Consider the following 13,721-nt stretch of genomic DNA (forward strand, 5'->3'; position numbering starts at 1 on the left):
TTTAGCACCTTTCAATTCCCTAACTGCTGTTTAACGTGGGTGGCTGAATGTCTGTATTTGTTTGGTCCCCAGTACACCGCTGATCCCCTTATATATTACATATTCAGTATATTTCCTTATAAATCACCTGTCAAGGCCAATGCCACACCATGGCAGGTCCTTGTACAGATGACTAGGCAGCAGGGGAGCAGTGAAGCCTCCCAGCCACTAGGGGTCCTTATTGTCAGGCCTACATACCTGAACTCCAGTGAGCCGCTGCAGTTCTTCCAGAGCTTTCTTCGTGTCGTCCACCAGCACGGTGCTCATCCCCAGCTCACGTGCAGACTTTAGGTTGGCACCAATGTCATCCAAGAAAATAACCTGCAAGAGACAAAAGACAAAGCTGAGAGCCGCTGGCAAGGTTGTTTCTAACGTGTTGTCACTTTCAAGCTCCGTTGACAAGGGGATGGCAGCTGCCAGAAAGAAGTGACACAATCAACACAGAAATTCACAGCCGTGGACCAAACACACACCCAACACAGGGTCAGGTTAACACGTCCTGTCTACCTAAAGTGGCGGGTTACTGGGATGTCAGCTAAAAACTGGAGGACCTGTAGAATAAAATTTATAACAAGGACAACGTAAGCATGGGATTTGAGCCCAGGACCCTGGAGCCACAAGGCAGTAATGCAGACCACCGCACCTTCCCCAAGCTAATTGAAACCTCCATCAAGTAAAGATTTGAGGTCAAGTCAGCTGAACAGATTAGGTGACCTGGCAGTGCCCCCCATGCCACAGCTCTGCCATCATGACAAGTCCCAACACAGTAGCAGGGGGGGCCTTACCCTTTGTTTTATTCTTAACTGTGGAATAGAAGGACCTGAGGAGCGCCGTCTAAGAAGACTACGTCACTGTAGTTTAAAGAAGGACCACCACAAGGTCTCAGGGGGTCATAAGAGGGAGACGTACTGGGGGTGAATGGGCAGTTGGGGGTCATTAGAATTCCTGATCATGTCAGACTCCAGTAGAGCAGACAGAACATCTTTGGTCAGAATTAAAAATAACAAATTAGTCGAGCAGACTGTGACTCAGAGAAATCCCCACCGGGATGAAATATTTTGACAAACAAAATGTGGCGGCAATTCAGAATTAATAAGATAAGTCTCATGAAAGTGGGGGCAGTCATGCGATTTGTGACGTTAATGAAATGAAAGCAAGATGAAGAACGTTGAGGATGGCTTTGGGACAAATGAGTCACACCCTACAGGGGCCGGCGATCCAAAGGAGTGTGGGAGGCCACAACGTCACATCTTGAACCTCTACCTTGATGACTGCCTCACTTGGTGGGGTGACTCTGGTAAAGGATGGCATGGACGGGGGCTGGATGGTGTCCTTCTTACCCAGATGGGGAGACTCCCAGGGCCATTTGCTCCCCAGTACACCAGGTGTCAGCATCCATCTCATGGGGGCTTCCATCCGGACACCCGTAGTGCAGCGTGGGAGTTGTAGTTCCGGTGGGCAGCACTTGGTGTAAGAAGTTGATTGAGGAAGACCAAGAAATGAAACAAAAGCACAAAAGCTGTCAACCCAGAAAGGGATGGGTGGGTCCGAAGTTCGGAAAGTAAAGACGCTTACTAGAAAAATCTTTGAAGGAGGCGTCACAGAGAGTTCACCAAGTATCCACAACCTTGGACAATGAAGTCTCCATGACATGGCTTATAAATGACATCACTCGAGGGACAAAACCACCGCAAAGGGGTCTGAAGATGGTAACGTGTGTGAAAACACTGCAATAATATTACCAAAACAGAATGGTTCACAGTTTCTATCAAGAACATTTTTATTTTTAAACACTAGGGGGTGCTGCCCCCTGCTCGCTTCACTCACCAACCCCTGTGCGGGCGCTATACGCCAGCCACTTCTCGGCTCTGCCCCTCATCTTTCTTTCCGTGATAAGCGTGTTGTTCGTGACGATTTTCAGGAAAGTCAGCCTTAGTCATATCTGTTAATTTAACAAACGCTTTCGGAAATTTCTAGAAACACTTTTTTCTTTTGAGTCCCAACATACTGAGTCTTTTAAATGAGATCCGTGAGACACATGTTTAATGACTTTGTAGCATAATTCAGGATAAGTTTCTCTGTTTGGAATTTCCGCACAGACAAAGTGATCGACATCATCAGCAGTTAATCATTTATTTTGCAAAGTAACCAATAAATGCATGTGAGGCAAACCCCATTTTTGAAATTCGATTGTGTAAATGTATTCTCTGATTTGACTGAACACCGACTCGAGTTCTTTCAATAACACTTTCTGATTAAACAATCTACTTACGAAAGTCGGAATATCCAGAGCCGAAGTATCCAGTGGCATTGTTCTCAAGAATCTTAGGATTTCTGGCCACTGTGGGTTGCACGTCATTGTAATAAATACATCTGGCCGACCGATAGTTTGGGATATTGCCATTGCGTCATTATATAACTGTTGCAATGCTCTGGGACAACCTTGATATGATGATGGTAATATTACTGCTCTACCTACTTTGGATTTGTTGGAATTATTGATATCTGAATTTTGGATGTGATCACTGAGACCTCGCTATATTGCATTCTAAGTTTTGCTTGATTCAATTAATAAAGAAGAGACGATTACCTTTGACTTTTAGATACGCATTAATAATGTAATGTTGCAAAAGACATTGAGGTGACAGAAGTGGGCTAAAGACATTGGAACGCAGAGCTAATTTTGACCTGAAAGATTGGGATTGAGCCGTTGCACTAGACTAGCCTGCCAGCATCAGCGTTGGCCTCTGTGTGCTCGCGTGCAGCCACTTCAAGTGCAGTCAGCTCGGTGATTTACTGAATTTCATCGATGACGTCAGTTGCAGCTTCTACATATCATAATAGATTGTTGCAGTAGTTCTTTTTATAGATTTTACAGTTCATTGGCAGTGTGTAACATGATCAGTGTTGCAGTAATTGTGATGCTCTTTGCATGAAAAAATGCGTTCCTTTGAAATTTCACTTTTTGTTGGTGAATTGTGATGTTTCTTTAAAAAGTGCATCAAAAAAGTATTTGGCTTCCGGGGATACATTAACCCCCCAAAGTATGTGGCGGTTTAAGGGTTAAAAAAAAATAACCAAAAGGATGAAGAGAGAAGAGAAGAGAGGAAAACAGAATGGAATCGAGAACATTTGGGGTGTTGGTGTCAGGAGGGAGGCCTCCTGGTCACACTGACGTGCCACCTGACCCAGAAGTGCTTCTTGGCTGCGGCACTGACATGCCAGAGGTATTTCTGCTGAGGTTAGACTCTAAAACGGGAGCCCCTCTACTCCCCTCTACTCCCCTCCCCACAGACTGGAGTGGAGTTTACCTGGAGAAGACTGAAGGAGAAAAGGAAGAGCACCGTGTTTTCTAGTCGTTGCGGAAAGACGTCTGTTTGAAGGTATTTGTGTGAAATTAAAGAGTCTTTTTGAACCTTTTTGAACATGTGTTGTTCTATTTGTGGTCTGATTCTATGGTCAGATGCCTATCATCCAAACTGTCTGCTCTGTCACCAAGTCGCCATCCCAGCACGACTAATCTAGGACAGATAAAAGTGTCCAGCATCAGATAGGTCCACCAAAAAACACCAAAATAGCAGAATTCCAATTCCGTTGATCCAAAAGAGTTCCCTGATCGCACTGTTCCCACCATTATATCTCCTGTATTGTCGATTGAATAACATAGTAGTGAGTAGTGGAAGCTTGGTTAAGAAGTGAGGTGATGATTAGTGAGCAGCAGTGTGGTTTCATGCCAAGAAAGAGCACCACAGATGTGATGTTTGCTCTGAGGGTGTTGATGGAGAAGTTTAGAGCCGGCCAGAAGGAGAAGCATTGCATCTTTGTGGACCTGGAGAAAGCAAATGACTAGAGAAGAGCTGTGGTATTGTATGAGGAAGTCTTGAGTGGCAGAGAAGTACGTAAGGGTTGTACAGCATATGTACGAGGGGAGTGTGACCGTGGTGAGGTCTGTGGTAGGAGTGACGGAGGTGGGATTACATCAGGGATCGGCTCTGAACCCTTTCTTATTTGCAATGGTGATGGACAGGTTGACAGATGAGATTAGACAGGAGTTCCCCGTGGACTGTGATGTTTGCTGATGACATTGTGATCTGTAGCGAGAGTAGGGAGCAGGTTGAGGAGACCCTGGAGAGGTGGAGATAGGAGAGGAGAGGAATGAAGGTCAGTAGGAACAGGACAGAATACATGTGTGTGAATGAGAGGGGGTCAATGGAGTGGTGAGGATGAGGGGAGTAGAGTTGGCAAAGGTGGATGAGTTTAAATACTTGGAATCAACAGTACAGAGTAACGGGGAGTGTGGAAGAGAGTGCAGGCAGGGTGGAGTGGGTGGAGAAGAGTGTCAGGAGTGATTTGTGACAGATGGGTATCAGCAAGAGTCAAAGGGAAGATCTACAGGACGGTAGTGAGAAGACCAGCTATGGTATATGAGCTGGAGACGGTGGCACAGGAGACAGAGCTGGATGTGGCAGAGTTAAAGATGCTATGATTTGCATTGGGGGTGACGAGGATGGACAGAATTAGAAATGAGGACATCAGAGGGTCAGCTCAGGTTGGACGGTTGGGAGTCAAAGTCAGAGAGGTGAGATTGCGTTGGTCTGGACATGTGCAGAGGATAGATAGATAGATAGATAGATAGATAGATAGATAGATAGATAGATAGATAGATAGATAGATAGATAGATAGATAGATAGATAGATAGATAGATAGATAGATAGATAGATAGATAGATAGATAGATAGATAGATAGATAGATAGATAGATAGATAGATAGATAGATAGATAGATAGATAGATGAAGGGTATATTGGGAGAAGGGTGCTAAGGATAGAGCTGCCAGGGAAGAGGAAAAGAGGAAGGCCTAAGAGAAGGTTTATGGATGTGGTAAGAGAGGACATGCAGGTGATGGATGAGACAGAACAAGACGAAGAGGACAGGAAGATATGGAAACAGATGACCTGCTGTGGCGACCCCTAACGGGAGCAGCTGAAAGAAGAAGAAGATTGTCAGGTGAGTAACATCCTCTCTGCATAAAATTCCTTTCACAGAGATAATGCCCTGCAGTCACAGGAATACATCCAAATAAACCTTAGAAGAGCCTTCTGATCCCACTTCTGCCACCATTACATTTCAAGTTCTACAGATCTGCAGCTGTGACTCTTTGTTCAAGACCATTCTCTGGTCCCACCGTTACATTTTCCATTCAAGCAGTTCCCTTCAGCTTCCAGAATAAACCGAGTCTTCATTTGAAGCAGCCCTCTGACTTCACCGCTCCCTCCATAGTGTTTTTTCCGCTGCCCTATCATGCAGATAATTCCCTGCCTCTAAACAGACAAACAAACTTTCACAGCCCCACAATCCCACCGCTGGAACCGTTTCAGTGTCTGCTGCCAGCGTGAAGCGTTGCCTTTCCTTCAGCACTCAAAGACAATCCTCTGGAGATGCACCTGCCTCGGCATTTTGATTCTGAGCAGGACGTATGGCGGCGTATCCCCCCGAGTGACGCTTTGCCTCGGCACCGATTCCACTTTATCAGATCTCAGCTCTGTTAATAAGCCACCAGCTCCCGCATTCAGGCGTCTCCCCGATAAGAACTCGGCCTCTGAAATTTGCATCACCTCGACTGAATTTCATCTTTGAGATAAATTGGCATTCCACGTATTCTTTAGCAGAGCTTCACAAAATGTCGCTTATCGTGTTCATACACATTTCTGGCTTTTTGTTTAAGAATGTAAATGAACGAATTCATTATGTAAATGAAAACTGTAATAAAGCTACAAGCTGTTGTTGTCAGTTTTATCTTTTCATTTTCAAACTGATGGGTCTCCTGGAGAAAAACTTCAGAAAGGACACGCCATTCACATCCAATAACCTCGCAAATCCTGTTCACCTAATTTCTCCAAAATAACATCAAGTCAAGATGCAGCTTAGGCATCCAGCTCTGCTTCATTTAACTTCACTCCAAACATCCAGCAATGCTTCAAATGTCCCATCTCAGATGTTCATCCCCACCTCAGTGCTTAACCGAGCCTCAAACAGCCAGTCTCATCTCAGACATCCTGCCCCACCTTAAATATCCAGCCCCACCCAAAATGTCCAGCCCTGTCTCAAAACTTCAACCTCAAACAACCAGTCGCACTTTAAATGCCCATCCTTGCCTCAAATGTTCAGCCCTAACTCAGACTCCCACACCCACCTTAAAGGTCCAACCCCACCTCAAATATCCAGCCATTCTTCAAGTTTTTAGTCCTAATTTAAGTGCCAAGCTCCTTCTGAAAATTTAAACACCACTTCATACATCTCATTATGATTCAAATGCCCAGTCCAGTCTCAAATGTCCAGGTGTTCCTCAAACATCCAGTCCCATCTCAGACATCCTGCACCACCTTAAATATGCAGCCCCACCCAAAATGTCCAGCCCTGTCTCAAACTTCAAACAACGAGTCGCACTTCAAATATCCATCCTCGTCTCAAATGTTCAGCCCTAACTCAGACTTCCAGACCCACCTTAAAGGTCCAACCCCACCTCAAATATCCAGCCATTCCTCAAGTGCTTAGTCCCAATTTAAGTGCCAAGCTCTGTCTGAAGCATTGAACACCACCTCCAATATTCTGTCATGCTTCAAATGTTCAGTGTTACATTGAATGTCCAGGTGTACCTCAAACATCCAGTCCCAGCTTAAACATCCTGCTCCACCTTAAACATCCAGTCCCACCTTGATCATTCAGTCCCATCTGAACTGTCCAGCCCCATCTCAAAACTTCAGCCCCACTTTGACTATTCAGCCCTGCCTCAGACAACCAGTCCTACTTTAAATGTTCATCCTCACCTCAAATGTTCAGCCGTAACTCAAACATCCAACCCCACCTCAAATATCCAGCCGTTCCTCAAGTGTTTAGTCCCAATTTAAGTGTCAAGCTCCTTCTGAAACACTGAACACCACCTCAAACATCCCATCATGCTTCAAACGTCCAATCCAGTCTGACATGTTCAGTTTCACCTCAAATACCCAGCGACACTTCAAACGTCCATCCTGAGCGTAAACGTCCAGCTCAACTCAAATATCCAGTCACACTTCAAATGTCCCGTCCAGTCTCAAATTTTCACTTTAACCTCAAACGTCCAGCCACATTTCAAACATACATCACCCCCACCCCCAAACATTTAACACCACCTCAAAGCTCCAGCCCTGCCTCAATATTCCAGTCCCATCTCAATGTCCAGCTCCTCCTCGAATGTTCAGCCCCACCTCAAACATCTTGCCCCAGCTTAAGCCTCCAGCTCCACCTTAAACATTTCACTTCACTCCAAACATCCAGTCCTACTTCAAATGTCCCCACCCACCTCAAACACCCCGCCCCAGTTTTAACTGCCAGCTCCGCCTCAAATAGCTAAACATCCAGTACCATCTCAAGGGTTTTGCCCGCTCTGCCTGCAGGCCGCAGCAAGGTGTCATTTTAGTGTGTAGAGAGGTGACGTAGAATTAAAATCTGACATGCCTCCTTCTGGCTGCCGGCACTGTCATATTACAGGAACTTGAGAATGCCGAAGGAGAATCCATTCAGGCCCAGCAGTCAATAACTAAGTTTTGGGAGACCCCACTTGGTAGGACTTCCATCTGCCTAGGGCAGGCATCATGCTACTATGGAACTGTGGGACATTTCAGAGGATACCTTTTTTTAAAGGCCGATTACTAACCGAGAAAGAGGGTAGAGGAAGAAGAGAAGCAGCAAAGCAAAGGGCTCGACTGTCTAAGCCGAGGAAGAAGGCGGAGGTGAACTTTACCTGGAGATATCCACTATTTGTGGGGTGGCCAGCCAGAAGAAAGAAACGGCGAGGTGAAGACCCGAGAAGATGTGAGGGGTTCTCTGGTTGATCCTGTTGGTGATTCGGACTCGCTCTCTCTATTCCTCCACTGATCATTCAGTGAGAAACTATAAACCAGGATATTCATCATCATTTCACACTAACTGTTATTTCTCATTTCGCTTCTTGTTTTGGTGCTATTTTGAATATTTGTATCTCTTGCTGTTTGTATATTGTGACAAGTAATTCACTCCAGACATCATAAAGGTTTGGGGCAGCCACCCGTATATTATATCCTGACTGCAAAAGTTTAACTAATTGAAAAGAGACGTTCACAAGACTGAGTCCGAAACAGAACTGTCAGACTGGAGGTAAGATGGTGGCTTTAAAGGCCTGGAGAGGAAGTGACATTATCGGGGGCGGAACAGGAAGTGACGTCATCCGAGGCATCGGGACCGGAAGTAACATCATCAACGGCACTGGGACCTGATGGGATTTCCCGGGAATGGTCTGCAAGGAACTGAGCAAGACAGTCAGCACATCCTGCCGCCCCCTGGTCTGATGTGGTATTACAATTACTCAAGCCCTTTAGCTGCCTCCTACTCACACATCAGGGACAATATCATCCCGGGAAAGGAAAGGAGGAGGTGTTTGGTCTTGATCCGTGGGAAATGGGTTGACTAAACGAGTAGCCTGTGTGATAAAGGGCACTATTGGTGCCGACCCAACACAAACTGACACCAGAGGCATGGGTACAACAAACAAAAAGTCTTTATTTTCTTCTTCAGCCGTGGGACACGTCTTCCCTGTTTCCCACCAGCCCCAACACAGTCCCAAAAACCAAAAGTAAAGCAAACCACAAATCACACTCTTCTGTCCCTGCACTCCTCCCAGGGCAGCTTCATCCTCCTCCAACTGACTCTGGCACCCTGAGTAGTGCCTGCAGGCTACCCATATATGCCCCCCCAGAAGTGCTTCAGGTGGTAATTAACCTAAATTAGGCTGCACTTCCGGGTGTGGCTGCGTTGCCACCCACACAGGCTCTGGAAGCCTTGCAGCTCCGCCTGGCGGTGGCCACGGAGCCCAACCAGGATGGATGAGCTCTGGTGTTTCATAAAACAGGCCCCGATGCAACCCAGGGGGGCGTAGTGTGCATCCCATGGCTGCTCCCCCGGATCCAGCGTTGAAGGGGCGTCCCGGCCGGGCATGGGTCCCGGCTGTCCATCCGCCACACCCGTCACCTTTAATGTACGTTGTCACACACACATGCACTTAGCGAGGCAGCCAAAGGGCCCAAACGAGCGTGAAATAATGAAAGACAGAGGACTGGAACAGACTACAGAGCACTAACACCTTTTCTCCTTTTTCAACAGAAAAAACAGAAGATCAATAATATTAAAATACCTCAACTACCTCCCGGGTCCCTGTGTCTAAGACGTCGCTCCTAGTCCCGTGTTAATGACTTCACTTCCGGCTTCCACTGACAATGTCACCTCCACTCCCCGATGAAGACGTCCTTTCCGTCCTTTCCAATCAACATCATTTCCTGCCAACTCATTTCCGTTTATTTCATTTGTACATAAAAGATACCTGAAGAAGTCACTCTGCTGTCAAATGTCGTCTTTTTGCCTAGTTTTTTTGACCAGGTATCAGTCTTTCAAGACTACTCTACGTCCCCAGCATTACACAGGGAATTCCCCCAACACTTAATCTTTTGTGTCTGTGTTTTGATTTCTTCACAGCGTAAACATTGTTTCCATGATCACAAAACAGTTTCAGACATTATCAGCGTTTCTTGAGGATTGGTGGGAGCGGGATGGGGGAAGAGGGGGGGGTCTAAGACCAAACTATCTTAATGCTACTTTATATTTCGAACATCGTCCACTTCCCTTACGGGTGGCTTTTGTACCTTTGATAAGTCGATTGTTACACGGGACTTCACAGATGATCTGTTTTTAGCATTGATGAAGCATTTTCTAAATCATCCTGGACTTGAGGTTCGTTGCCTTGAAAAGTTTGCAAAGCTATGGCTCTGCTGTGCCCACCTGGTAAATACCAGGAAAGGAACTTGGCAGATGGTCCCGAAAAAATCATCAAAGTCAAAACTGCAAGAAACATAAAAAACAAAAACCAAAACCCGGTAACTCATTTCCTAAGTAAGCCCTGAATGACTGACTCCCTACCTCACTCTGCATCGACATTGTGAAAGTTTTTCTTTGCTATCCAGAATGTCGGAGAACGAGATGGTCTGCAATGCTAATACTAGACGGGATTTTGGATGATGGACGGTGATTGGGCTGTCAAATGTGAGGAGGCCATCAATGAAGGTGGACTTGGGGGATCACGAGTGAGGCAGACTTAGGGAGGTGCTGTTACTGAAGCAACTGGAGGGGCGGCGGGGGGATATAAAGAAGGTCTGAGCAACATAAAGGCAAAGAGATGTTAGTAAGGCAGACACTGGGACTAGGGGGGCCACAGTGTTAATAATTATCCATCCATTATCCAACCTGCTATATCCTAACTACAGGGTCATGGGGGTCTGGTGGAGCCAATCCCAGCCAACACAGGGTGCAAAGCAGGAAACAAACCCCGGGCAGGGCGCCAGCCCACCGCAGGTTAATAATAATAATATTAATAATAATACATTTTATTCATATAGCGCCTTTCTCATATGTTGGCCTACTTTTGGACTGTCAATAAAACAGACTGAATTGGCTGTCATTTAAGCTGACTCCAGGGGGCTCTCGACATGTTCCGCTCCATTCCCTGCAGTGTTCTCCTCCGTATGTGGAGACTGAAGCCCCCCTTGTGAAAAGAGCTGTAAGGATGAAACCTGCTCGGTGCTTTAGAGCTTTTCAAATCTGTCAGATTTTGTACAAACAAATCTGGGGATACAAGCGGGGTTGCAGGCACAGACTCCAGGATGTGATATGTCATTTTCCCTCTGATCTGACCCACAGGGGGCGCTGCACACAATACTCAGCACATTATCTGCTCTTTGGTCTCCCACCAGGCCACACTACTGGGGGTTTCCTAAGAATGACCCTAAACATCCTGCCTGTTTTACATTGAGAACACAATCCATTGTGACTAACAGGGTCACTCCCATCATCCTCCTCTACTGTGACGGCTGAGCTTCAAATATTCAGATCCGTCAAATAAGATGCAGACTTTGCATGTTTTCCCCACATTTCTTCTGGATTCCTTTCACATCCTTAAGGATGTGCAGGTAAAGCAAACTGAAGACTCCAAACTGACCCAGTTAGAGTATGGGATTGGAGGGGTGTGTGTGTGAGTGGGCCCTCTGGTGGTCCCGGACTGGTCAATCTGCCTTGTATAAAAGGTGCAAAACACAAGGGGCTCCCTAATTATCCCTGAAATCCTGAAAATTCAAGTCCCTAATGTTGTGGTGAAGCCAGGATTACACTCCCAGCTGATATTTAATAATTTATTTTTGTTAATTTCATTCTAAGCCTGTTATTCTATTCTCTTATGTTTCTTGTATTTTGGGGGTTAGAGGGCACCAAGAGGGCGGAGTCACTTTTCTATTACCATTTAGGGACCACCCACAGTTCTATAAAAGGAGACAGGGAAGTGAAGTCCAGGGTGGTTGCCAAGGGTTTACGGTTATCCTCTCCCTGGAGGGGCATTTTTGTGTGTTTTTTGGCTTTACTGAATATATATTTTTAAAACTTTGAGACAGAAGCACAGTTTGGCCCATTCATCCACCTGAGATACGCATATTCTAATAGATGGCATTCTCCATTTTTAATGTATTTTATATTCCACTGGAAGATGTAAGTGTTCAGGAAACACTGGAGCACTGATGGGACCCCCTGCTTACTATGGGGCATTTCACATGCTGCTTGAACCCATTAGCTCCCTAATGATAATAATAAATAATAATACATTTTATTTATATAGCGCCTTTCCCATGCTCAAGGCACTTACAGAATATAAGAAAGAACGGCAGGGTATACAGTATATAGCATTGTACAGACCAAATAAATAAATAAAGAAGATTACGACAATGAATTTAGAGAAAGCCCAACAGACAACAGAATTGATGGTCTCGCACACACACGGGTTACATGAGCATCTTGACAGAGAGGTAAACTGAGAGAAGGATAATAAAGTCAAGTAGAGCTAAACGCCTTCCTGAACAGATGAGTTTGGAGTTGATTTTTAAAAGAATTCATGGAGTCAGCTGATCTGATTAATTTCTTTAGGTCATTCCAGAGTTTGCGTGATTTGATGAGCTGTGGTTACGACTCCTGTCATCACTCTGGTACCACAAATCATTGCAAATATAAAAAAAACGGTCACCTCACCTGTTCTGGGGTGGCATTCAGTTTTGCCAAGGCCAGGGTGTAAATGTCACTCTGGGGCTTCCTCAGTCCGACCCTGCAGGACTCCACGATAAGGTCAAAGTGCTGCTGCAGGGTACACAGGAGCTGGGCCTGCACGTCCTTGTGATCCGTGTCATCCACCCAGTTGTTGGTCAGGATGCACGTCTTGAAACCTGCATAGATAGAACAGATGGGTGACAACAAGATGAGTGACGAGTCAAACTGAAATAAGGCCAACTAGTGGCCAGAACTGAGCAGTGCCACAGCCAGAATCTACATGTACTTCAAATCTGTGCTTGTTCTACCACTCTGCGCTGTAACAAAAAAGACAACTGTGAATTGTTGGGGCACCCGTAGGCACACCCTGTATAATTCAAAGAAAACGTGAGTGATAAAAGCGTTACAAGAAAAGAAAAACGTTGCTGTAGACACGAGTCTCCAAACAGAGCACTCAAGATGGAGGAGTTCCCGTCCCGTCAGGAAGAGGCGGGTCCAGGCAGGTGGACACCGGAAGTGACATCAAGGGTGTTAAAGCTGTCACGTTTCCGGTCTGCAGAGGGATGGAGAGACAAGGTGTTAGTCAACAGCGCCCTCTTGTGGTCCGGCAGGAAGTTACCATCATCTGAGCCTTTAAGCCGCCCCCAAATGCGCATGTGTGTGACACTAACTTGGCAGTAATGGCTGCAAAGCACACCCCAGACGATTCACAAAGACTTGGAAAAGTTCTAGAATAGGAATAACACTTGGAAAATGCAGTTTGATGTACAAAAAAGTTACACGTGGACAAATGGGACATCAGTTATAAGTACAAGATGGGAGACACTGAGCTACAAGAAGAGACCTTTGAGTAGGATTTAGGAGCTTAGGCTGACCCAACGTTCTCAATTAGAAAGGCAAATAAAATGTTGGGTTATATCATACAAACTGCTGAATATAACACAAGGGACACCACACTTAGACTACTGTCACACACGTATGCATAGGAGGCAGCTGAAGGGCTCGAACGAGGGAAATTCAGTGCTGAACCCGAACGTGAGAGCATTTATCCTTTATCTTCTTTTCCTACAGACCATTCTCAGGAATTTCCGCCTGGCCCGAACGACGTCACTTCTGATTTCTGGGCCTCAATGACGTCACTTCTGATTTCTGGGCCTCAATGACGTCACTTCTGATTTCTGGGCCTCAATGACGTCACTTCTGCTTTCCGGGCCTCAATGAAGCCAACTTCCGATTCCAACTTCTTCTGCCTCTTGTTTCCGCCTATGCCTAAGTTCTGTTTTGAAAAAACAGTTGCGTTACTTTGTCTGCATCCTACTGCAATATACAGGACGGCTACCCCAAACCTTTGCCAGTCCCCTTCGTCTTCTTGTTGTCACACCATGTGATGCACTAGTGAAACTTCATCTGGAGTGTTGTGTGCAGTTCTGGTCACCACACTACAAGAAAGACAAAGCAGCAGTTGAAGCTGTGCAAGAGGAGAACAACCAGGTGCATCCTGGGACTTCAGGACACGTCGTACTCTGGCATGC

General features: G+C 45.8%; 1 protein-coding gene across 2 annotated transcripts in view; it reads right to left on the reverse strand.

Moving 5' to 3' along the window:
* Positions 1–13,721, reverse strand: part of ephx2 (epoxide hydrolase 2, cytoplasmic) — a 134,783-nt gene that overhangs the window by 67,043 nt on the left and 54,019 nt on the right. For both annotated transcript variants that reach the window (XM_039749523.1, XM_039749522.1), the window contains exons 4-5: positions 12,175–12,365; positions 238–360 (exon numbers count right to left, since the gene is read on the reverse strand). In XM_039749523.1, coding sequence (XP_039605457.1) covers positions 238–360; positions 12,175–12,365 — 314 coding nt within the window. The remainder of the gene's footprint in view (positions 1–237; positions 361–12,174; positions 12,366–13,721) is intronic.

The sequence above is a fragment of the Polypterus senegalus genome, chromosome 3, assembly GCF_016835505.1.
Source record: "Polypterus senegalus isolate Bchr_013 chromosome 3, ASM1683550v1, whole genome shotgun sequence".
Classification (NCBI taxonomy): Eukaryota; Metazoa; Chordata; class Cladistia; order Polypteriformes; family Polypteridae; genus Polypterus; species Polypterus senegalus.